At 49.1% G+C, this 25,928-nt stretch overlaps 2 protein-coding genes across 2 annotated transcripts; one reads left to right on the top strand and one right to left on the bottom strand.

The window, feature by feature from the left end:
* Nucleotides 1-225: 225 nt before the first annotated feature.
* On the bottom strand, nucleotides 226-3,473 carry RHOB (ras homolog family member B). The gene has a single exon (XM_005600187.4). The coding sequence runs from the start codon at nucleotides 2,272-2,274 to the stop codon at nucleotides 1,684-1,686; it is 591 nt and encodes a 196-aa protein (XP_005600244.1). The 5' UTR covers nucleotides 2,275-3,473; the 3' UTR covers nucleotides 226-1,683.
* Nucleotides 3,407-17,135, top strand: LOC106781761 (endogenous retrovirus group PABLB member 1 Env polyprotein). The gene is made up of 5 exons (XM_070235899.1): nucleotides 3,407-3,760; nucleotides 10,487-10,545; nucleotides 12,474-12,695; nucleotides 13,128-13,247; nucleotides 15,532-17,135. Exons 3-5 carry the CDS (start codon nucleotides 12,586-12,588, stop codon nucleotides 16,682-16,684), a joined length of 1,383 nt encoding a protein of 460 aa, XP_070092000.1. The 5' UTR covers nucleotides 3,407-3,760; nucleotides 10,487-10,545; nucleotides 12,474-12,585; the 3' UTR covers nucleotides 16,685-17,135.
* The last annotated feature ends 8,793 nt before the right edge of the window (nucleotides 17,136-25,928 follow it).

Genomic DNA, 25,928 nt, shown 5'->3' on the forward strand with positions numbered 1-25,928 from the left:
GTGCCTGGGTAACCCACTCATCTTCCTCTGGGACACAGACAGGAGCAACTTCATCTCCCAGGCCACCCAACCCCCACACATTTCCAAAGGAATTTCATCCTCATTTACCACAAACACTATTAGGGAAATGGAGTTGCTGGCAAGAAAGGACCCCACCTAGCAGAATTCTTCCCTTGCCCCAAATTCACAAGGCTATTTTTACACACTATTAAACCACAGGAGCCATTTTATAAATGTCATCATCATAGTCTTTTAATATTTTACATAAAAAACTGTATACACAGCTTATAGAACTTTTATGTAAACATCATAAGCTCACCACTTTGTCATTTGTCAGTTTATTTAAAAAATAAAAAACAAGACAACAATTTAGTAGAAGTACCACGAGGTGGGGAAGGGAGGAGGAGAAAGGAGAGCCTAGGTTCACTCTCTGTAAAGATGCAGAGAAAATTTCACAGAGCTCTAGAGACTGCCTTGTAAAAAAAAAAAAAAAAAGGAAAGAAAAGAAAAAAGGTTTTAAATAGGCCCCAATACTTGTTACTGCCCTTTATCAAAATAGTGCGCATACCTGCACAAATAAAATCGAAAAACAGTGTTGCCACTTTCTTCAAGAAAACAAAACAAAAATTAGTGGTTTCCTTTTCTCCTTGTTTTTTAAAAGTCATTATTTTTTTTTAAAAAACATCAGAAGTAGATGAGGTTACAGCGTACAAGTGTGGTCAGAATGCTACTGTCTTATGTAAATGACAAGTGCATTAAGTGTCAAACAATGAAACAATTGTGCAAAGAATCCTTTCCAAAATAAACAAGTTTTAGCCTTTAAATAAATCAAATAACATCATTTTCTTGGACTGAACAATTTCACTTCGTAGGACAGGCACAAAGTTCGCTTATGGCAAAATCAACCCGCAGCACACTCTCCCTCCTTCTGCCGGTGGCTCGTGAGGGGTTCGCCGGGGCGCAAGAGAAGAGTCCGGAAGCTGTGTCCTCTCAGCCCCAAGTCAGCTGCAAATGTCTTCCCCAGGGGTTGGAAAAATGGCCAAGTCCTGTTCATGCTTGGATGGGCGCCTGACCCAGGCTGGGCCGGAGCTGTTCCAGCGCCCTGTCACCCCACCCACCACCACCATTAAATAACACCATCCTACCTCCGAAAATAAAATTATATCTTTATTTATATAACATCCCATCCTCCCCAGCCCTCCCCTCCCGCAGTTCCCGTGGTCTATGTTACAGACAAGGGAGAGCAGGCGCTCGCTGGTACGGGCGAACATCTGATGGGGCGCGGCCGCACCCCGGCGCCAAGCTCCTCTCCGGGGACCAGAGGCGGGGGTGGGGTGAAAACGCGGCGGGGGGAGTCGAACATACACACAGCCACACACTCTGAAGAGGCTTGGCTCTTCAGAAAAGGGTGTTCAGGGGACCCTTGGCACGCAACGGGGCGCCCAGGCCTGTGCCACACAGCCGGACGCACACAGACACTGGAAAGGGGGCGCCCGGTGCCTCCCACGCCGATTCCCGGCGCCAGAGCCAGAGCCGCCAGGCCACGGCGGCCAAGCAGGAAGGCAGACGCCAGGCGGTCCGGTGGGGTCCTTGGGGGCGCGGGCCTCCCTTTCTCCGGGCTCGTGGGGGGCGGGTCCGGGAGAGGGAGCCGCGCCGGCAGGGGCAGGCGGAGGTCCGCGGCCCTCATAGCACCTTGCAGCAGTTGATGCAGCCGTTCTGGGAGCCGTAGCGCTTCTGCAGCGCGGCGCGCGTGGCCGTCTCGAAGACCTCGCGCACGCCCTCCTTGGTCTTAGCCGAGCACTCGAGGTAGTCGTAGGCTTGGATGCGCACGGCCATGGCGCGGCCGTCATCTGTGCGCACGGGTTCCTGCTTCATGCGGGCGAGCTCTGTGCGGACGTGCTCGTCGCTGCGCAGGTCTTTCTTGTTGGCCACCAGGATGATGGGCACGTTAGGGCAGAAGTGCTTCACCTCGGGCACCCACTTCTCGGGGATGTTCTCCAGCGAATCCGGGCTGTCCACCGAGAAGCACATGAGGATCACGTCGGTGTCCGGGTAGGAGAGCGGCCGCAGGCGGTCGTAGTCCTCCTGGCCCGCCGTATCCCACAGCGCCAGCTCCACTTGCTTGCCGTCCACCTCGATGTCGGCCACATAGTTCTCAAAGACGGTAGGCACGTACACCTCGGGGAACTCGTCCTTACTGAACACGATCAGCAGGCACGTCTTGCCGCACGCGCCGTCGCCCACCACCACCAGCTTCTTGCGGATGGCCGCCATGAGCGGGCCGGGCCCGGGCAGCAGGAGGGGGCCCGCGAACGCCTCGCTGCCGTCCCGCTCGCCGCTCACTGCTCACCTCGGGCTGCGCGATGGGGGCAAGGGTCGCTAGCTGCACCCAGGCCCCGCGGTGGCGCGTTGTCTCGGTGCGCTCGGGCTGCCGCGGCGGGGGCGGTGGGGGCGCGGGAGCATAGGGCGCACTGGGCGTCTCTGCGCTGCTGCCGGCCGGTGGCTGTTCTTCTCGCCCCGGGCCCGGGGTCGCCGCCTCTGTGCACAAACGGTAGCTCGAGCAGGGGAGCCGGCCTAGCCCCCTCCCGGTGTCTACAGGCCTCGCCCAGGGTACACCAGACCGCACAACGACAGCCAGACTGCGGTGGCAGATGCGGGCTGCGGCCCTAGCGCCCGCTATTTAAACAGTTGGGCCACTTTCTTAATATAGCCGCCCAATGGGAAGCGAGCCGACTGAGCTCATCGCTGCGGAGCTTGGCTCTGATTGGCAGTCCGCTGCAGCCCAGGGGCGGGGCCGGGAGAGCTTGATTGACGGCCCAGGCCGCGGGGCTGGGAGAGGCGGCGACTGGGGAGTCTGCGCCGCGGCTGGCGCGGCGGGGCGCTGGTGGCACCGGGCTTCCCTCCTTCCCGGTAGCTTCTGCGCGCGGAGCCGGGGGCTGCGAGCGGACTGCTTAGAGCCCGAGGGGCCTGGAAGAGCGGTCCGAGAGAGGCGGCACTTTGTGGGGCGTGGGCGACTTCCTACCGCTCAAAATTGCCGCAGCTTCCTCGCAAACTCCCAACGGGTGGTGGGACCTGGCGGAGAGGGGGCGGCTCCTTTACCGTGGTTTTGCTTTTAAATAAACAGACACACGCACACGTTTGTTTTCCAGCAGGGTTTTTTCTTTTCTTTTCTTTTAGAAGCTGCCCCTCTCTGGCTAGTCCGCCAACCACTCCCCCTCCCACCCCCGCCCCGGGTACTCGCCCTTGGGCAGCCCTAGGTTTGAAGGAGCTGGGTGGGCCAGGGCAGAGCCCCCGGCTCTTACAAGTCCTGCCGCCTTCCCCTTCCCCGCCCCCAGACTGGGTCTCTAGGTGAAGATTAGGAGAAGGGACGGTGAAAAAGGAAGGTCGACGCTGGTTGCGGAACTTCAGAACCGCTTGGAGGAAGTTACCAAGCAGAAGGAGGCAGCATGGGTCCTAGTTTGCATGATTAATTCGGATGCTGGTCCTAAGGCCGAGAACTGTCCGAAGTCGATAGTACCATTGAATCCAACCACCCCACACCCTGTTGGGCAAGAAGAGACTGAGGCCCCGGGGAGGAGAGAGGGGAAGAAACTTTCAGGCCGGGAAGGGACGCAGCACATTAGTATCTGGTGGGGTGCTAGAACCCTAGTCTCCTGCTACACGCCAGGACTTCGCTCATTGATCTCGCGGTTCCTGCAGGAGCTGACATCTACATCTGATCCAGAAGGACCTAAGTCAATGGATTTCAATGGACATAAAGGTGGGAAGAGGGGAGAGGGCCTCCGGGGAAGGGGGAACAGCTTGAACAAAAGCAGAGAGGTGGGAAAGTGTAGGACGAACTCTAGGAACGGTAATAGCTTAGTCTGGCTGCACTTGATGGACAGAGAGAGTTGGAACTCAGGCTGGGGCCTATCATGGAGGGCTAAGGTACCAAATACACAGGTTGGGCCATACTTACTATGGAGGCAGTGGGATGCCTACCAGCTTTTCAGCAAAGGACAGACCCAACACATACTGATGAGGTTACTGCCTCATTATTCTGCCTCCCTCTCCAAGACTGGAAGCTCTTGGAAGGCCAGGAGCCTGTCTTACCTCAGCATCTTGAAGACCTAGCACAATGCCTGACCCTATGCAAGAATCAGTAAACCACTGTGGAGAATTCACCTAAATGCTCAGGAAATCAGCTGGAACTTTCTGGGGGTCTCTTCCCTCAAACTCCAGACTCTGCTCTAACAACCATCCAACCAAATCCATGCAGCCCGCTGTTACTGAGTCCTGGAGTTTTCACACGTTTCATATGTTGAGATCTCCGTCTCTATATGGACACCGCAGACATAATCAGGTCAAAGAAGACATTAGTGCCCCTTCACCCCTAGAGCCGGTCCTAGGGGGAGCATCTCAGATGACCGAAAGTGCTTCCCTCACAGTGGGTTAGCTCCTCTACAACGCCCAGCTGTTTTGTTTCGTTTTGTTGTTTTCCAGATCTAAGGAACTGAACTGTCAATAAGTAAATAATTTTTCCACCGTGGGATCCATGGGAGAAAGTAGGTTTTTTTGATCATTGATTTAGAGCTCCAATCTGGAAACTTTTTCTTTTTCTTTTTTTTTTAGTTAGCCTGTTAGAAGACTCTTATCTGAATTTTTCTTATTTTAGTCAAAACCTTTTATAGCTGTATTGTTAACACTGCTTTCCTTGGTCTTAATATAGCTTGGGAATCTTGGCTATGTCCTTAAGCTTCAAATATTAAAATATCAAACAATTAAAGCTTTGTACCATGTGTTTTTTTAAAAACTGAAATACAAAGTACCAGGAAGAGGAATTCAATTCACTCATTTCCTGATTCTCAGACATATTATATGAGATGTCCTGAGCTTGAATCTCAATATTGCAATAATTTCTAAAAATATTCAGTTGGTAAATATGCCAAAGTAAACAAATAGAAAAATCTGGGTTCTGCAGCAACTTGTTTTCATGGTATTCATTTTTTTTTTTTTTTGTCCAAGATACTTTGACAAGCTCTGTGGAGACGGCACCACTCACAGGATAAACTTTTCCAAACTAGGTGATGCGCCCCACAGTCTCTGGCCTCCCCTCTCCCTTCACAATACACTCCCGCTGAAGGGAGGGGATAAAACTGATTCATCTATGAGAACAAATCATTTTATAATTAACTTTATTAACATCTAGATTCGTTGTATGACAGATACCCACACCAGCAAGAGGGTGAAATTATCCTTCGGACGAAAGGGAGATGTTAATCTGTCCCCAATAAGTTAATCTTCAGCTTAATTTATTTGGGTTTTTTGTCCAGTGTTTCTTACAGATCTGTAAATTTACCCCCAAATCCTCTCAGACAAGAGCTAAGACTGGAATGTTCATTAGATTTTAGTGCCACCTTGTGGCAATCTTTACAAGTTTTTTTTTCTTTAAAAAAAATAAAAAATAAAAAAAATATATGATTATAAAAAAGCTTATCTAGTCAAAAGCATGCATGTTATGACTATTTTTATTTTAAGATCTTTCATGGGATGTAAAACCCTAAAGAATGTTTTACAAGTAGATTCTTTAGAAATTCTTCACATATATATTTATATATACATACAATGTTTTTCATATACACTTAAAAAAAACAAATTCCTTCCTGGTTAAATAGTAACTTCTAAGAGCGATCAGAAGAAAGAGATAAAGGCTATGGAACCTCACTAATTTACATAACAATGGACTTTCTTTTCCCCTTGTTATAATATACAGAAATGTAAAACAACTTTAACCACAAAAATCATCTGCCTCTTTTCCCCAGTTAAGAAAGCCATTATTGGATATTCCAGTATAATTAAAAGTAATAATAATTCATTTACCAATAAGCATTTACTGGGAACCAGCAATGCAATAGACATTCCTGACAGCCATTTGATTTTTAATTTTTTCTAATTTAAGGAGTAGCTTAAAGTCTATAAGAAAATCGTCGCCCATCCATCTCAGTGCAGTGAGTCTTAAAAAGGGAAAGGCTCTTCTAGAACTAGTCATGTTATTTCACGTGGAAAAATGGAGGTGGTCCCATCTGGTCTGTTCGGGGCCCGTTCAGCCATGAGTTACATAGCTGAGCCTTCAAGCTGCTTTCTGGGGTCTCCAGCCATGAGCAAGGGCAGGTCAAACATCCCTCTTCTGCCCTGAGATTGTGACCCAGTGTGACCCAGGCCTAAGGCAGAGGAGGCTGGGCTCGCAGGAGAACCACCATAGCTAGACTGTGAAACTTCAGAACGTGGGCACTGGGCTCTGATCAGACCCCCGTCTGTCCAGCCCAGCGCCAGGCCAGGGGGAGTAGGCAGTATGCAATGCAGCAGTTCCTGATGCTCTGAAACTGCCCTGTCCAGTCCAGTAGCCGCTAACCACGAGTGGCTGCTGAGCGCTTTAAATGCTGCTGGTGCCACTGAAGAACTAAGTTTATAATATCTGATTTTCATTAATTTAAATTTAAACTTAAAAAACTGATGTTCAGGGTGGGGAAATGGGGAGATGTTGATCAAAGAGTACAAACTTCCAGTTATAAGATGAATAAATTCTAATGTACAGCGTGGTGGTTGTAGTTAATAATACTGTATTATATACTTGAAAGTTACTAAGAGAGTAGATGGCAAATGTTCTCACCACAAAAAGAAATGGAAATTATGCAACGTGATGGAGGTGTTAGCTCAGCTATGATGCTAAGCGTTTTGCGGTATGTAACCGTATCAAATCAACACAGTGTACACCTTAAACTTACACAGTGCTATATGTCAGTTATATCTCAATAAAGCTGGGGAAAGAAAGAATTAAATGAATACTGATAAGGACCACAAAAAATTAATAAATAATAATTTTTAAAAACTTATATTTGATTCAGTTATAGTCATGCACCACATAACTTTTCGGTCAATGACCAACTACATATACAATGGTGGTCCCGTAAGATTAGTACTGTACAGCCTAGGTGTGTAGTAGGCTATGCATCTAGGTTTGTGTCAGTACGCTCTATGATGGTCACAGATCAACGAAATTGCCATGCATTTCTCAGAACGTATCCCTGTCCTTAAGTGACACGTGACTGTGTTAGGAAAATTTTATGTACATCTGAAACAACTTGGGTATGTGAATCTGCTTTTTCCTATTGGAAATTTTATGAAATCTAAATACAGATTATTTTCCATGAAAATTTATCATCTGAATTGAGATGTGCTATAACTGTAAAATAAACACTAGAATTGAAGGCTTAAATTGAAAAACATGTAAAATAGTCCATTAATAATTTTTAGTGAATTACATGTTGAAATGAGAATATTTCCCACATAGTGGATATATTTTTTAATATATGAGATATAATATGTTGGATATATTTGGATATATGATTCAAATTAATTTTACCTTTTTATATTTTTTAATCTGACGATTAGAAAACTTCGTTACACATGGGGTGCACGTTGCGTTTCTGTTGGACAACACTGCTCTCAAATGGCTACAAGTTCCTGTGGCCCCTGGCTACCCCCTCGCTCACCATCCTCTCAGGGAGTCTCCTTTATATGAGGCCCTGGAACCCGTTAATCTCCCTGTGGGTTTGATTTCCTTTTGCTGGTCCTAAACTCATTACTGGGTTCCAGCTTGGCTCAGACACTCAGATGAACACTGGTTTGGGGCCTTCTGGAGCCTCCTGGTCCCACTGTCCCTCACCGCTCTCCAGACCAGGCACCTCCAGGGCTTTTCATCCGTCCCCCTGAAGCTGCAGCCTAACCTGTCCAACCCTCACTCCAACCCTAGGCAGTGTTTTCTGGAACAGTAGAGGCTGTTTGGGCCTTTTTGCACGGTGACTTGTTTTCCTTTCCAAAGAAGAGAATCAAAATCTAGTCCTTGTCCAATTTTGGTAGAAAATTAGGAGTTTGGTAGAAAAGTAGGTTGTTTTCTGGAACTCTCGTATCAACCTCAATCCTCTCAATTCTGTTCAGTAAACACCGATTGAGAGGAGAGAGTGGAGAAGGGGAAGTGAAGGCACAAAAATAAGTAAGACATAGGACCAACATGTAAAGACACACACACACACACACACACCCCCCCAGCTGTGGGACCGGGTATCACTAATGTGTGGAGCCGGCTTCACACAAGAGGTCACATTTGAGCAGGGCCTTGACTAACAAGGAGGATTTTTCCAGAAGAAAGAGATCCCCATTTGCACCGTCTGAAACACTTACTTTGTGGATTTTATGTGGAGAAAGCTGCCAACCAGAGCCATTTGCTGGAAAGAAGTATCAATAGGCAGAAATAGAAACATGTTCCTCCTTCCACGTGTGAGGTTGGCCTGATGACAACAGTGGGGTGCGCTTTATCTTGCCCTGAGGAACAGAAGGGCAGAAAAGAAAGAGGAAGGTCACAAGAACTTGTCATTACATAAGTGCTGTCATTACAAAATCCACCCCAGCGAATGCTCCCCGCATCTGTGGTGAATGCTGAAATTGCACATATGTCTGTTAACTTAGCAAAAGCTGCGGGAGGGTGGTGTGCAGTGAGCAGGAGGGAGGGAGCCTCCTGCCAGGAGGCTGGAGACCTGCTTTTTGAGCCTCATAATTCCTAGCTGTACAGCCTTAGGCAAACCATCCTTTCTCAGTCTCAGTTTCCCCGTTTGTAAAATACAGGTAGAACTCAGAGGTTGGACTCAAATGTCCATGGGGCCCTGCAGGTGACATAACTGTGTATGACATTAGGTCCTGATGGAAATGGGAGGGAAGTGGAGAACATGCCATATCTAAGCTGTGGAAGTTCAGAATTTAACAACAAGCCGCTGGGCTGTCCCGAAAAGGCACAGGCCCAGCTGGGTGGATTTGGCCATCAGAACCAGGCTGTGGCCCCTGACCAGATGAATAGTATTTTTAACAGATCAAGGGGCAATATGGTCTTAAGTAAGAATAGATTGTTCTCCCAGCTGAGAAGTAAGCCCCTCTTCCCTTTTTTTAGTCTTCCTTTCCTTTCCTTTATCTTCCCTTTTTCTAGTCTTGTAAGCAAATGATCTAATGAAGGGCTGGCCCGGTGGCGCAACGGTTAAGTTCACACATTCTGCTTCTTGGCAGCCCATGTTCGCCGGTTCCGGTCCTGGGTGCAGACATGGCACCGCTTGGCATGCCATGCTGTGGTAGGCATCCCACATATAAAGTAGAGGAAGATGGGCACAGATGTACAGATGTTAGCTCAGGGCAAGTCTTCCTCAGCAAAAAGAGGAAGACTGGCAGTAGTTAGCTCAGGGGTAATCTTCCTCAAAAAAAAAAAAATACCTAATCAAAATATTTATACAAGGATGATTCACTTCTTGTGTTCTCTTATGATATCAGAATTTTGCAATAGGGAGGAGCTGAATTCACAATGGGTTTCCACATTCCAATGTGTTACCACTGAAGCTGTGTTTGTTTGTGTTTATAGCATGAGATGGAGCCTATATTAGGAGCCACTGCTCAGAACCAGGGAATCTGGGGAGCAGCTGACTCATTCGTGGGGAGGCTACGACGGATACACTTCACCCCACCATCTCCAGGCGCGCTCTGCTCCAGCCACACAGGGGGGTGGGCCATGCCGCAGCAAAAGAAACTTCTTCTTGAGGGTCCTCAGTCAGAAAGGAGATCATGAGGGCCAGCCCTGTGGCCAAGTGGTTAAATTTGTGCCCTCCATCGGCGGCCCAGGGTTTCACTGGTTTGTATCCAGGGCGTGGACATGGCACCACTTATTAGGCCATTCTGAGGTGGCATCCCACATGCCACAACTAGGACTCACCACTAAAATATACAACTATGTACTGGGGGGATTTGGGGAGAAAAAGCAGAAAAAGAAAAAAGAAGGTTGGCAACAGTTGTTAGCTCAGGTGCCAATCTTTAAAAACAAAAAAAGAAAGAAAGGAAAGCATGGAAAATCTCTCTCTCAGACAACTCTCTGATGGAGATTGTAGGGGCACTAGCTGGTGTACCCCCTTTAAGACCATGTGTCCTAGGGGCCGGCCCCGCGGCACAGCAGTTAAGTTTGCACGTTCCACTTCTTGGCGGCCTGGGGTTCGCTGGTTCGGATCCCGGGTGTGGACATGGCACTGCTTGGCATGCCATGCTGTGGTAGGCGTCCCACATATAAAGCAGAGGAAGATGGGCGCGATGTTAGCTCAGGGCCAGGCTTCCTCAGCAAAAAGAGGAGGACTGGCAGTAGCTAGCTCAGGGCTAATCTTCCTCAAAAAAAAAAAAGACCATGTGTCCTTGAAGGTCCTTGTCTGGGCTATGTGCCAGCACCCATGATGGTAACAGTCCTGGGTTTGGCCAACCCAGCTGTTTTCTCATGGGACAGTTAGCACAAAGACCCTCAAGGTCTGAGGAAACACAGAGGCTCTGGGGGGTGGGAAGGCTCTGGTCCCTGGAATGCAGGTCGATCCCCTTTGGCAAGCATGCAGCCTTTGTTCCTCTGCCTATTTAAACAAGCTTCTCTTGGTAGGGCGGTAGCGGTGCACAGATGTATATCCAGCAGGCCGCCCCCGGACTCTCTTCCTGAATGTAAGTACCAATAAATCTGTATGTCTCGCCCACCATCTCTGGGTCATTTCTTTGGTCTCTCAGCACGATACCTCACTGCCCTAGCCCAGCTGGGCATGCAGCCCTACACTTGGCTGGCCAGCCAGGAGACCAAAGACACCTTTGTGAGTGCCAAGACTATGGGGAATGGGAAGGGGAAATCCCCAGTTGACCGGCATCTTCGATGTGGGGACCAGTCACTGCCATCCTACATGGATGAGGCCCACCATGTGAGTACGGGGATGCCCCAAAAATGCCAAAGGGCCTTGGGGAAATCCTGGGCATGGTTGATGTGGGGAAACGAAAATCAGAAGCCCTGGCAGAAGCTATTGCAGTGAGGTGGCCCCATCCTTGCTGCTGTTCACTTTGCAATAGAAGCTGAAATGGAAGCTAAGATGGAGGTGAGGCAGCTACAAGGCGAGTTAAAATTAGAAAGGGAAGCATGGCTGGTTCAAGCCAAAACTGCCAAACTTCTGTCAACAGCCTACAGGAGTCTCATGGGAAGATAAAGACCTTAGCCTGCTGCTTCGCCAAGATGAAAGGGCGATGGCTGCCACAGGCAAAGGTACGAGCTCTCATGACAACGAGATTGGAAGCCAAAAGAATGGGACCCATGTAAATCAAGCAATGAAGAAAGTGAGGACACTGTTGCCTGGGATGAACCATTAGAGGTTCCTGTAATAGCTGTCCCACCCATCCTAACCGAGTAGTTAAAGTCTGACCAGCCCTGACCCACACAGTGGATCCCACGGACCTGCCTCCACCTGTTTGGCATATGCATTCCAGCAAGAGGGCTTATACCGCCACAGAACTGGTGGAATTGGGCAACAAATTTAGGCAGAAGGGGAGAGCAAGTATCCCCAGCTGGTTTTTGTGTCTCTGGGATGCTGGTGCAGAAGGCATTTTGCTATCGGGGGTGGAGATGAGAAAAATGGCTTCTGTCACCTCCCACCCCACCCTGCGGCAACGCCCTTATGCCGGCATTAATGAGGACAGGGCAATCTCTCTCCTGACCTGGCTAGTCACTGCCTGCAGGGGTGCCTGGACCAATGAGGGAGACATACCCATGCCCCCTCCCCTTTGGCAGACCATGGAAGAACTACAGGAATTATTGAGGGAATTAGGTATGAAGCATGCGGTTTGCACTGAACGCTTCCAAGAGCCTGACGATGAGATTTTTACTGCAGGCATAAAAGACACTGTGTTGGAAACAGCTCCTAACCAATGGTATGGGGCCTTGGTTTCAATTCTCAGTCCTTTGGTGGGTCAAACAGTGTCCCGGGGCAACCCAAGCCATAGCCAACCTGGGAGAAACAGACAAAATCAGAAAGAAGGAGGTAAGGGCTCCTGGGGTCCCGGGAGGGAAGGAAGATAAAGGGGGCAAAAGGTTAGATTGACTCTAGGCAGATGTGGCAAGACTTGATGGCTGCAGGCACCCCTTGGGAAAAAATAGATAAGCAGCTGAACACTGTTTTGGTGGCATTATGGCAGAAATTAGAGCCAAAACAGAGGTTCACCAAGCCTGCTTCTGGGGAAGCCCCTGGGGCTGCCCACCCCATGGCACCCCCCGTGACAACATGGGAACATCCCAGCCCTTTTGACTAGGGAATAGGTTAAGGGATCCCAACTCACCCCTGTAACCATGTGCATGTAGCATGAGTTTCAGGGGACCAGAGGCCACATGTAGAGCTGACAATTTATTGCTCTACCAACAATAAATAGACTGTTTTAGCCTTAGTAGACACAAGAGCAGAATGTACTTTGATTCATGGCAATCCATCTCGTTTTGATGGCCCTATTTCTGTTACAGATGGTTATGGTGGGGGCACAGTCAAGGTGAAACTAGTGCCGCTGGTGTTGCAGATAGGGCGTCTCTTGCCAAAACGGTATATGGTTTATATTGCCTATAGCGGAATACATCCTGGGTATGGACATCTTCACTGGCCTGACTCTACAGACTACTGCTGGGGAATTTCATCTCCGGGTCTGCATGATTAAAGCTGTAATAAGGGGCCATGCCAAATGGACTCCAGTGAAGTTGCCCCAACTGCGTCGTGTGGTGACAATAAAGCAATATCGTCTCCCGCGGGGGACAAGATGAAATCATGGGAACTATACAGAAGTTGGCAAAGGTAGGAATCATTAGACCTACATGTGGCCCATTCAGTAGCCCCGTTTGGCCCATCCGGAAGCCAGATGGGACCTGGCGAATGACTGTGGACTATAAAGAATTGAACAAAGTAACACCGCCTATATAGGCTGCTGTCCCCAGTATAGCCTCCCTCTTAGAGCAAATAGGGGATGCCCTGGGGACCTCTCATTTTGGTCTGGACCTTGCTAATGCCTTTTGCAGCATCACCCTGGATGAAGGCAGTCAAACCACTTTGCCTTCACCTGGCAGGGCACACAATGGACTTTCACTGTTCTGTCTTAAGGGTATCTCCATAGTCCCACAATTTGTCATGGTCTTGTGGCCACTGACCTGGCCCAGAGGGCAAAAGCCCCTGATGCTACCTTGTTTCAGTATCTCAGTGATGCCATGTTAACCTCTGAGTCTTTTCTAGACCTCCAGGAAGCCTCCTGCTCCCTCGTCGCCCGCCTACATCAGCAAGGATGGGTGGTAAACAACAACAAATCACAAGGGCCTGGGTTGTCTGTCAAATATTTGGGTGTTGTCTGGTCAGGTAAGACAAAAGTGGTTCCTGCTGCTGTTCTATAGATTAGATAGAGGCTTTCCCAACACTCAACATCCCAAAACAACTACAGACCTTTCTGGGCTCATTAGATTATTGGAGCCCTTTTCTTTCTCATCTAGCCCAACTACATCATCCTCTTTATAAGTTGGGGTGAAAGGGGGACCACCGAGCAGGAGACCTTCACCCAAGCCAAAGTAACAGTGAACAAATCCAGTCCTTGGTTGTGGATTGGACATTTCCAGTTACCCAGAGGGTTCGGATGAGGTCTCTGGCAGAGGCAAGGCAATAAACGAGTGCTCCTTGGCTTCTGGCCCCAATTGTGGAAAGGGGCTGAAAACTGGTATAGCACCCTGGAATGACAATTGTGTGCTGCTTACCTGGCCCTCTAGCAGGTGGAGCCCATAACCCGTTCCCTGCCAGTCACAGTCCATACTCATCAACCCATTGCAGGGTGGCTGCAGGATGCTTTCCAGAAGCCCCACTGGGAAGCAGCCCAAACACAGACATTGGCAAAATGGCATGCATACTTGCAACAATGAGGGACCCTCACCAGTAGCCCCTGAGTGCAGAGTTGCATGCCATCCTAGGACCGGTAACATACACCACAGAAGAAACAACCCCGTTAGATGAGGTGCCCAGGCCTGAAACCCTGCCACATGTACAGGAAGGAGAAGGACCAATCCCGGTAGAGGCCTGGTATATGGCTGGCTCTGCAATGGGCAAACTCCCCCACCCCCACAGTGGACAGCAGTGGCCATCCAGCCTTCAATCGACAGCATGTGGTTGGACTCTGGCTCTGGGTACAGTAGTCAATGGGCCAAATTGTGGGCTGCCTGGATGGTGCCGACTCATAAACCAAATCCAATGTGTCTGTGTACGGACAGTCAGGCAATCTATAAAGGGCTCACTCTGCAGATGGCACAAGGGGCACGACAAAAGTGGACTATTAATGGTCGTCCATTGTGGGGGGGCAGAACTCTGGGATGATATCTGGCAACCTGTCCGGGGAATGACAATAACAGTGTACCATGTGTCTGCACATCAGGCGACAATGCCACCAGGAAAACAAGAAGCAGACGAGTTAGCTCAGATTCACCTCCTGAAAGAAGCACCAGCAGAGAAAGTGGCAGAGTGTCTACACAAGAAGAATGGACACAAAGGACAAAGACCCTCTGGGCTATTGCCAAGGCCTGGGGCGTCCCCTGCACTATGCTGCTGTGGAGCAGGTCTTTCAGGCATGCCCTTCCTGCTCCTCGTAGAGATCCTGGGCCATTCCCCGGACACAGGCCAAACTGCCAGAGGCAACCAGCCTGCTCAACACTGGCAGGTGCGCTACATCTGGCTCTTGCCTCTTTCTGATGCCTATCGGTATGCCCTTACTTGTGTGGTCACGTATACAGGACTGCTACAGGCATACCCCAGCAAGAGGGCCACACAAAAGACTACTATAAGAGGCCTGGAAGACCTCTGTGCTGGGTACGGTGTTCCCACAGACATTGACAGTGCCCAAGGTACGCATTTTACTGACCACCAGGTACAGACATGTGCTGATCAGATGGATATACATTGGCATTTTCACCTGCCATACAAGCCCACGGCTGCAGGACCAGTGGAATGAATGAATGGCTTGCTGAAACAACAACTGAGGACAGAAGACAGGACCCTGGCCCACTGGACAAGATGCCTGGCAACTGCAACACATCAACGAAATAAACATGAGAGGCACACCCGACCCAGTGCACATCAGGTGTTGACAAGGGACCTGATTCGACAGTCCACCTACAGACAAGAGCTAATCAAGGAGAAAAACTGCAACCACAGCTGGGCGCTCAGAACAACTTGCTTTTGCCTCTGCCACAAGAACTCCCTACCAGGACCCACGTGGTCACTTGGCCCTGGAACTGGCAGGTGGAGCCCTGCTGGTGTGGTCTCTTAGCCCCTTGGGGAACAGGCTTAGAATAGGCTATCACAGTGACACCCTTCTTTACGGGGGGGCCACCCAAAACCTCCAAATTACTAATCCAGGGCCTCCAATTCCCCAAGGTATGTTCATCCTTTCCCTCTGGTGTGTCGTTGTTCCTCCCTTATCCTTTACCACCACCCCTGCAGTGCCTACACCAACCGGACAAGCAGTAGGGTATTGCCCACCTGGTTTGAAACCATAGGCCAATACCACACAGACTCAAGACACTGCAACTGTGTGTGTGTCTTGCTGGATGGTCATGACCTCCCTGTTCTAATCCCCTCTAAACATCTTACTTTTCGTCCTTAGGATGATATCTGCCAACCTCTTCACTGCCTGGGCACACACCTTTGCTGATATACAAAATCGCTCCAACTGCTGGGTATGCAGCGAGCTACCTCTCTCTTCAACCACGGGGTTACCATGGCGTCTCCAAGCTGCCAACGCCTCTGACTGGAGAGCCCTGCAAGAGAGAAGGAACGCCGCCCACTTTCCCATTTCTGCTCCCCTCCTACCAAGTAGCCTGTCCTTGCCCTCTTATGCTGCTTCTCGAAAGCATATCTCCCAGCTTATGCGTGAGCAGGTTAATACAACCCCAAAGGCAGGGTACTCTGTATTTGATGGCGTAGGATGGTTAACTGCTGTACAAATAGAATTAAGAGGGTCCCTTCCCTGGTGTGTTGAATGTCACAATAGCTCTGCACCACCAAATAAAAGTATTTCAAGAAATGTGGGGTGGACACCTAAAGCAACGTGTAACCAAACAATTATTATTACTGCTGATATGTGGCTGGGAAAACAAGACAACACCATCAGAGGAGCCTATGCCTCTCCTCGGGGGTGGCTGTGGGCTTGTGGCACACACGGCTGGCCCTATCTGCCTTATAACTGGACTGACAGATGCACATGGGGGCGCCCTTACATCCCTGTACGCGTCCTGTCTTCCCTTCAACAGCGTCCTTCTAATTGGGAGGCAGTCCGTGCGCGCCATCGTGTGCGACGTACTGTAGGGTTGTTTCACCCCCTTGCTGTCTTCTCCCCTCCGGCTGTGGCTGTGGATGTAGAATGGCAAGTGTCTGCCCTAGCCCAACATATGGCAAGAGCCCTCAGTGATACCAGACATGCAATAACTCTACTAAATGAAGAAACCTCTCAAATGAGACAAGTAGTGTTACAAAATAGAATGGCCTTGGACATGCTTACCGCAGCCCACGGAGGAAGCTGTGCCCTGATTAAAGTAGAATGCTGTGTGTATATCCCTGATCATGCCCACAGTGTTCCCTCTGTGATGGCCTCCTTACGTGCTCACGTACAGGCTGTTGAGAACCTGTCCACCAACCCAGTATCCACTTGGATACAATCCCTCCCCTCCACTTGGCAACATGTTTTCTTTACTGTCCTTGCCTGTTTACTGCTGCTTTTATTTTCATGTTGTGCTGTCTATTGCTGTCATGGTCTCTGACTACAGTGCTCCTCTGTGTCTGGCTCAAGGGAAGCCACAGAAGACTGGAGCAATGAGATTGTAAAGGCCATTCGGACATGTGGCGGGTGGAGTGTAGGGGCACTAGCCAGGGTGCCCCTTTAAGACCATGTGTCCTTGAGGGTCCTTGTCTGGGCTATGTGCCAGCACCCACAATGATAACAGTCCTGGGCTTGGCCAACCCAATTGTGAGCGTGGGAGAGTTAGCACAAAGACCCTCGAGATCTGAGGAAACACAGAGGCCCTGGGGGGTGGGAGGGCTCTGGTCCCTGGAATGCAGGTCATACAGGGATGATCCCCCTTGGCAAGCATGCAGCCTTTGTTCCTCTGCCTACTTAAACAAGCATCTCCTGGGGGGCAGTAGCGATGCACAGATCTATATCCAGGGACTCTCTCCCTGTATGTAAGTCCCAATAAAGCTATATGTCTCGCCCACTGTCTCTAGGTCATTTCTTCGGTCTCTCTGCATGATATCCCACTGCCCCAGCCTAGCTGGGCATGCAGCCCTACAGAGCTGCTTCATTGTGGAATGTGGAGTTGTGTGATTTCAGCTAGGCTTGATCACACGTACGTTTAAGAAAGAAGTTAATACAGGGCCAGTCCTGGTGGCCTAGTGGTTAAGTTTGGTGTGCTCCACTTCAGTGGCCTGGGTTTGGATCCCGGGCTTGGACCTACGTCACTCGTCTGTTAGCGGCCATGCTGTAGCAGTAGCTCACAGAGAAGAAGAAAAAAGAGGAAGATTGGAAACGGATGTTAGCTGAGAGCAAATCTTCCTCAGCAAAAAAAAACAAACAATGCTTGTATAGCTTGGAAATGTCAGTACTATGCCTAGGAAGTTCACTCATTCATTCATTCATTCCACTAAGATGTGTTAGGAGCCTCCTGTATGCCAGGGCCTGGGTACAGGAGCTAGCTGCCATGCTTTAAGGAACTCATGGACTTAGCGTACTTGGCATCTCATAGCTGTTGAACTTCCTATGTCTAAATGAGGTAGGGACAGAGCTTGGACCTGGCAGATGTGAAGGAGGTGATGACAGTTACTGTTCTCATTCAATCATTCATTCTGCAAACTTGCTCTGTGCCAGCAATGGGACAGAGGGAGGAATTAGACAGAGTCCCTGTCCTCAGAGGAGCTCCAGTCCACAAATATAAGTGGCAATACAGTACATAGTCCTAACAATTAAACTGCTTGTTTCACTCTAGTGTGTAAGTGCGTAATGGGTAGGCACGGGAGGGGCCTGCGGAGGTCAGAGAAGGTTTAAACTAAGTGGGATATTGCCACTTTGGTGGCCCTCGTGAACTATACCCCCGAGTATTCATCTCCTTGTGTGGTCCCCTCCTGTGATGAGCTTGGCTCTGTAAGCTTAAGCCTATGGGACATCAGCAAGAATGATGCAAGCCGCAGCTGGATAAGTACTTGCATACTGGAGCTTGCCCTTTTGGAATGCTTATTCCTGGAGCCTGGCTGCCATCCTTTAAGGGAACTCAATCAGCCATGCAGAGAAGCCTATATGGAGAAGAACTGAACCCCTAACCAACAGCCTCAGCAAAACTACCAGCTGGTGGCCAGTACCAACTGCCAGCTATGTGGGTGGGGCCATTTGAACCTCCCTTCCTGACACCCTAGCCAACACCATAGAAAGTAGAACTGCCTGGGTCAACCAATAGAATCATGAGAAATAGTAAATTGTTACTGTCTTCAGCCACTGTGTTTTGGGATGGTTTGTTCCACAGCAATGGATAGCCAAAACAAGCTGAGTCTTGATGGTTGCATAGAGGTTAGCCAGGCCAAGAGAGGAAAAGAAGGGCATCCTGGAGTATGGAGGCATAAGATAGCACACATATTTAGGTACTAGGCAGCTGCATAGGGTGGAAATGTGGGGTATAAGGCGGAGAGAAGCAGTCACTGGAACTGAGGAGGCTGGCCAGGCCCAGATCCGAGCATCTGAAAATGGGTTGGGAATCCCGAGACCACGCCTAGGTTCGTTGATTCACTAAGAGGACTCACGGGACTCAGTATGGAGTAGTACCCACAGCTGAGAGTTATTGGAACGGGAGGCGAGGAAGACCAGCAAAGGGGGAGGCACATGGGGCGAGGCTGCAGGAAACCAGGTGCAAGGGAAATTGTTCTTGAGAGCTGAATCAGAGTCCTCTCCCGGAGAGCCACACAGGACACGCCCACTTCCCCCAGCAACGAGTCTTGACAACACAAGCAAAACATTGCCAACCGAGGAAGCTTGTTAGAGACTCAGTGCCCAGGATTTTTATTGGAGGGTGTGGTGGCTAATTCTTTATGTCAAGTTGGCTAAGCTATGATGCCAAGTTATTTGCTGTGAAGGTCATTTTTACATGTGATTAACATATAAATCAGTAGACTTTGAGTAAAGCTGATTACTCTCCACACTGGTGGGCCTCATCCAATCTGTTGAAGGCCTTAAGAGCAAAGACTGAGGTTTCCCAAAAGAGAGAATTCTCCTGAAGACTGCGGCATAGTTTCCAGCCTGCTGCCCCGCAGAATTTGGGCTCAAGACCGCAACATCTCCGAATTTCCAGCCTGCCAGTCTGCCCTACAGATTTTAAACTTGCCAGCCCTGACAACTACACGAGCCAATTCCTGAAAATGAATCACTCTTTCTATATAGATGATATAGATATAGATGTAGATAGATACAGATATAGATATAGATCCCATTGGTTCTGTTTCTCTGGAAAACCCTAATACAGGGGCTGATCACATAGGCACCCGCTGCCTGGCATGTACTAAATTTCCAGACTCCCGGAAGGAAACCAGGTGCTCAGCATGAACCATAATGTTTGCACAGTTTAGACACAGGGAGCCACTCTTACTGGTTAATGGTTTGAACCCTCCAGAAATCTCAGTCTCCAGATGCCAGGGAAGGGCCAAGCTGATGAGTAGGCCTTTCTAAGAATAAGCAGTTAGACCTGCTGTGTTAACTCCTTCTGTACAGAAGGTAAGTAGTTTACGATGTGGGCCATGGGGAGTCATTGAATTTTCAAAACATAAATATGTTAGTCCATTGGAGAGTTTAAGTGGGAGGAGAGGTGCCATGTTCTGTTTTGATTCGTAAGGCCATGCTGGCAGCATGTGGGAGGATGGCCTAAAGATGGAGAGGGAGGGAAGCCGGCTTCAGATTAGGAGGCCTCTCTGGTCCTCCAGGTAGAGTAAGGATGGAGATGAGGTGCTATATCTCAGAAAACCTCAGGCCCCACGAGATGCGTGTTCCCACTTCCTAGGCTGTAACCTCCCCTCCCAGTCAGTGGGAGCCTGAGAGAAAGGCCTTCTGCAGCTGAGGTGGCCATGTGCACTCTGTCTAGTTCCTGGAAAGATCTAGACTGCCAGGCCCAACATGGTGTGTGTGTCTGTCTGTTGACTGTGGCTGTGCGTGTGGGTGTCTGTGTTGGGGCTTGTCTTACCTCCCTGCCTGTCCTCCTGGGAGAGGTGTGCCCTGAGGCACAAACTGTGGCCACGAGAGAACACACAAGGAAGGGCTGGGTCTATGCCCATCTAGGAGATGGAGTCAGCTCTCTGGAGACCTGCTGGCCCCCAGGGCCCTAGCCCTGATCTCTTCCCTCCCACCACAATCCCGATAAAGCTTGAGCTCTCCTGGAGGCCAGCGGGGCCCAAGGGCACACCTAGAACCTTATAGCTGCAGGAGATTCAGTGGGCTCCAAGGCTTTTGCTCCTCAAAACGTGGTCCATGGACCAGCAATACTCACATTTCTTGGAAGCTTGTTAGAAATGTAGAATCTCAGGCCCCTACATAATCAGAATCTATAACTTAACAGGATCTCCGAATGATTCATAGGAATGGTAAAGTTTGAGAAGCACGGCCCTCGGCTTGTCCTCCACCTGGCGTCCCAGTGGAAGCGCCGCGGGAGTGGTTCAGTTGAGTGCATGCTGTGCAGCCAGACCACAGCTGTACCTGGGCCTGCTCCTTACTAGTGTGTGGCCCTGGGCATCACCTTCCTCTGCTTCAGTTTCTCACTCTGGGGCATTAACTGTGCCTCCCTCACTGGGCTATTGCGAGTTAAGTTAATTATTGCACATAAAGTGTTCAGAACGGTGCCTGGCACATGGTAAGTAGCTGGAAACTGTTAGCTGTCGTTCCTGAGTGAGGGGTCATCCAGCCTCCGCTTGCCCCACCCCTCCTATCAAATGTGCACACACACTCCCCCACCAACAGGGCAGAGGAACAGCCTTTCCTGTTAGACTGCCCTGATGGGAGAGCGCCCCTCCTGTAGCCCCTCGAAGCTGTGTCTGAGGTGACACAGGAGTTTGCTCTCTTGTCACAGGACAGCCCTTCGGTTGGAAAATGACTCCCTCTCCAAGTCTTCTCATTTCCGGGCAGCTGTGGTCCCTCTAAGCCGTCTCTACAGACTCTGCCTGACGTCCTGGGAGCCAGCCTCTGAACACACAGCAATTTTTGCCTGTGCCCTTCTTAAGGGACACTACCGAGATCAGGACACTGTCCTACGGGAGTAACCTCACCTTGCCCCTTCAGACCTGCTGCTTCTGTGGTCAGGCCAGTCAGATGGCCACAGGATGAGGCCCCTCTATGGAGGTGCTACCACAAGCTATCCCAGGTGGAGTGGATGCTGAGCTGCCCAAAAGGGTCTGCACGGAGCAGACGGAATGTGGACCACCCTGGCATCCCGGCCAGCACGCAAGGGGAGACCTGGGCAAAGGCAAGGCCCATCAGCAGGCCCCCCAGAATCATGAGAGGGTGGCCCAACAGTCCCCTCATGTCTCCATGAACCAACTACAGCAAATGTCCCTGGTCACAGGTAGGAGAGGGTAGATGGTGGCCCATCCCAAATGGGGACTGCTCCACAACCTCTTGACCACAACTGGACTTAAAACTTCCTTTTAAACTTTTGGCCAATGTTCTTGAAATTCAAACAAAGAATTTTATAGAATAGTAATACCTATGATGATGATTACAATAACAGTAATAATAACTAACAGTTGGGGGACTCTTGTGTTACTCACTAAGTTCTTGACATACCTTGTCTCATCTAATCCTTACGACAAGCCTGAGCAAGGTGCCATTGAGACGGGGACAAAAGGTCCCAATACTGAGAGCCTTCACCAGTAGCCACCTCCCCCTCGCCCCTTTCCAGGGGGATCTGCGTTCGCCTGCTGGACCTCAGGCTCTTTCTTGTGATCACTAGTGAAGAGGAGAATTGAAAGGAGCCGAAAGGCTAAGTTGATTTACATTTTAAAAGGTCCTGGAGCTTCTCCAGGATGAAAACAACTTGTCCAGAAGGCCAGAGGTTGAGCGAGAAATGGGGGAGAGAGAAGATTGATATGGGGGAGAGGCTGCCTTGAGGACAGGGCTCCAGGGAATTTGCTGGATAAGGGGGTTTTTAGGGAATTTCTCTTGTGTGTCTTGCACCATAGCTCTCCTTTGCCCCCTCTTTGGGAGAGTTATATACATATTCACATCTCTTTTCAAGATTTGTTTGAGCTGAGTTTTGTGTCTTCTAGACGCCACACAGAACTGAGCTGGGGCGGAGCTCAGTCTTATTTGTATTGCACTATTATCCCCACCACTTAGAGATAAGGAGGCAGAGACTGGAGCGTTTAAATAACTTACCTAGGGTTGCACTGCCAGTAAACGTGGAAACCAACTTCCCGTGAGTAATCTGGGCTGTCGGACAGCAAACACCTACCGCAGTGGTCGGTTCAGATGAGCAGGAAAACTCATTGCTATTTCCAGGCTCCTCCAGGTCGCAGGTCTTCTAGCTGCCCAGTTCACACCCACAAGTGACTCCAGAATGCTTCAGGTTGTGAACACCATTTTGCTCACTCTCTTCCTTGGAGTCTGTTTCCCAAACTGTCCCTTCATCCTCCTTTCCCTCCTCAATGAACCACCCACTCCCTTCCAGAAACAGCCTTCTGTATGAGCTTCTCTAACCAGGTAGTGTCTGCAGGAGTGGACACCTGCTGAAGTCTTCGTCAAGCCTTGACCTTGCACTTTAGCGTCAGTGGCTGCCATGGCTAATTAGAGGCTGGCAGGCCTGGCAGAGCAGAGTCGGTGCAAGAAGTCCTGCCATCATTCAGTCCCTCAGTGACCATGTCTTGAGCCCACGGTGGGAGGACAGCCCTCCCTGGAGGCACCTCTCTTTCCTCTCCCTCTGAGAAGCTCCCGGACTTAAAGCCCTATTGTCATAAAATAAAACAAAGCTGGCCATGGACCTCTTTTTGTCACACTACTTTACTCCAAGTGGCAGAAGGGCTGCTAGCAAGGCCATGTTGAAGAGATTGGACTGTAGAAAAGATGTACCTGTCCAGCAAGAAGAGGGAAGATGGGACTGTTATTTTTTTTTTTATCATATAATGATTCAAGCATAAAAAAAACGTGGAGAATAATATCTGCCACCCAGCTTTGCCAATCTTTGAATTTCCCTTATTTATGCAAATCATTTCGGTACAGATGAAACTCCATATACCCCTCCCCCATCCTGCTCCCCAGCCTGCCTGCCTCAAATGTGTTGTTTAACATCCCTGTGCACATATTTACACATTTACTACATATGAGTGTTTCCTAAAGAAAATATGGTGGTGTTTTGCATGTTTTAAATTTTCACACGAATGGTATCATACCATATGTAACTTCTGCAACTTGCTGTTTTTACCCAATGATATGTTTTTTGAGATTGTGCTATGTTAATATAGGTAGCTCTTGCTCATTCATTTCACCTGTATAGTATTTCATTTTGTATTTATCCATTTTCCTGTTGTTGGGCACTTGGGTTATTTCCAAGTTTTTTCTTTTTTTTTTTTAAAGAATTTATTTATTTATTTATTTATTTATTTGAGGAAGATTAGCCCTGAGCTAACATCTACTACCAATCCTCCTCTTTTTGCTGAGGAAGGCTGGCCCTGAGCTGATATCTGTGCCCATCTTCCTCTACTTTATATGTGGGACGCCTACCACAGCATGGCTTGCCAAGTGGTGCCATGTCTGCACCCAGGATCCGGCAAACCCGTGCCACCGAAGTGGAACGTGAGCACTTAATCCCTGCACCACCAGGCCGGCCCCTCTAAGTTTTTTCTGACACACACAATACTGCCACTACCATTGCTGCAACTGAATAGTCCAATGTGTACATATGGGAGGGTTTCTAGGATACGTACCTGTGTCATAGGAAGGAGTTTTTCACATGACAAAAGTCCTGGGTTGCATTTCAAGTTTAGAAATTGCCACCAAGAGCGTATGAGATGTGCACTGTGACTCTGCCTCCAGCTTCCACCTTGGGAGCTCCATGTCCTAAGTGAGTGAATGTGGCATCTTTCCAAGAATGTGGCCCCTGACAATGTCCTTACATCCAGACCCAGCTAAAATCACACGTATAGACCTTACTGTGAATCATTTGTCTTGTCTGCTTTCTCTTTTGGATTTACATTTGGAAATAGAAACATTCTGGAGTGTTCCAATGATTCATACTGAGTGTGACAGGGAGGGAGTCGGGAGGGAGGTTGTGGCTGTTTAAAGAAGGGGAAATGGGGTGATTATGTGGAAATCAGGAGGACTGATGCTCCACTCAGCCGTTTCAGGGTACTAAACCACCCAGCAAAGATTTATTATTCTCCCAGTTCTATGGGTTCCTCTGTTGGTCTCTCCTGGGCTTGCTCATGTGGTTAGTTTCAGCTGGAAGATTGGCCAGGCAGGAAGACCCAAGAGGGTCTTACTCACATGTCTAGAAGTTGGTGCTGGCTGTGGGCTGGGTCACCTTGTCTCCCCTCCACTCGGTGTCTCAGCTTCCGTTAGGCTGACCCGGCTTCCTTACATGGTGGTCCTGGGGCAGTGTTCCAAGAGAGTGGAAGATGCTGTAAGGACTCTTTCGGGTGGGGCTTAGAACTCATACAGCATCACTTCTGCCAAATTCTGTTGGCCAAAGCAATTCACAAGGCCAGTCTAGATCTAAAAGGAGGACAAGTTGACACTCCCTCTTGTTAGAAGGAGCAGCAAAGTCATGGGACTTTGTAAAGAAGCATGAGATAGATTGTTCCAGCCATCTTTGAAAACAACCTCTCATGATCGAGTGGTTTGAGCAGAGATGGAAATTTAACATTCGCCATCCAGATTTCAGCTAGAGTCTTCTGTGCAATTTCCAAAATAGATCAAGATGATATATTTCTTATCACCCTGGCTTTCCTGGCTAGAAAGAGGTTCACAGAGGGATAGAGTTTTCTAATTATCATTGATCGCTGATTCTTTTCTTAAAAGTCCGATGACTAATTTACCTTCAACCTTTGTGAACTAATTCTTTAAACAACTGGGGGGTTTCTTGGGGTTTCTTGAGGATGATTAGCCCTGAGCTAACATCTGCCACCAATCCTCCTCTTTTTTGCTGAGGAAGACTGGCCCTGAGCTAACATCCATGTCCATCTTCCTCTACTGTATCTGTGGGATGCCACCCCAGCATGGCTTGACAAATGGACCGCACCCAGGATCCGAACCAGTGAACCCCAGGCCGCTGAAGCAGAATGTGCAAACTTAACCACTGCACCACCAGGCTGGCCCTAAAAACTGTTTTCTAAGCACCTAGTGTGTATAGTGCATTGTGCTGGGTGCTGGGACAAGCACTTGACAAAGCAGATATAGTCTCTACGACTTTGGAGCTTTCATTCTGTGGAAAGGAGAAAGGCATTAACTAAACAATTAATTACACAGTTAACAATTTAATTACAATGGTATTAAGTGCCACAGAGAAGTAAGGCATGCAGAGAGAAAATATAACTGGGGGCCCTAATGTGTTGTCAGAGTCGTGGGAAACTTCCCTGAGGAAGACATGTGAGCTAATTTTTGAGGAACAAGCAGTCGTCACACAGGATAAGGGAGTGGAGGACGGCGGTAAAAGGACTATTTCTAGGAGAAGAAGCAGCGTGTACTAAGGTCCGAGAAAGAGAAGAAGCCTGTGTGTTTGAGGAACTGAGAAATAAGCAGAGGCAAGGGGAAAGTCGACCAGATGAGACTGGAGACCAGGAGAGAGCCAGATCATGCAGGACCTGCTAGACCGTGTAAAGGATCTTGGTCTGTCCTGGACTGAATTGTGTCCCCCACAAATCTATATATTGAAGCCGTAACCCGCCAATGTGACCGTATTCAGAGAGAGGGCCTTTAAGGAAGGAATTAAGGTTAAATGAGCTCACACAGGTGGGGCCCCAACCCAACAGGACTGGTGATCTTATATAAGA

The sequence above is a fragment of the Equus caballus genome, chromosome 15 (genome assembly GCF_041296265.1).
Source record: "Equus caballus isolate H_3958 breed thoroughbred chromosome 15, TB-T2T, whole genome shotgun sequence".
NCBI classification, from domain to species: domain Eukaryota; kingdom Metazoa; phylum Chordata; class Mammalia; order Perissodactyla; family Equidae; genus Equus; species Equus caballus.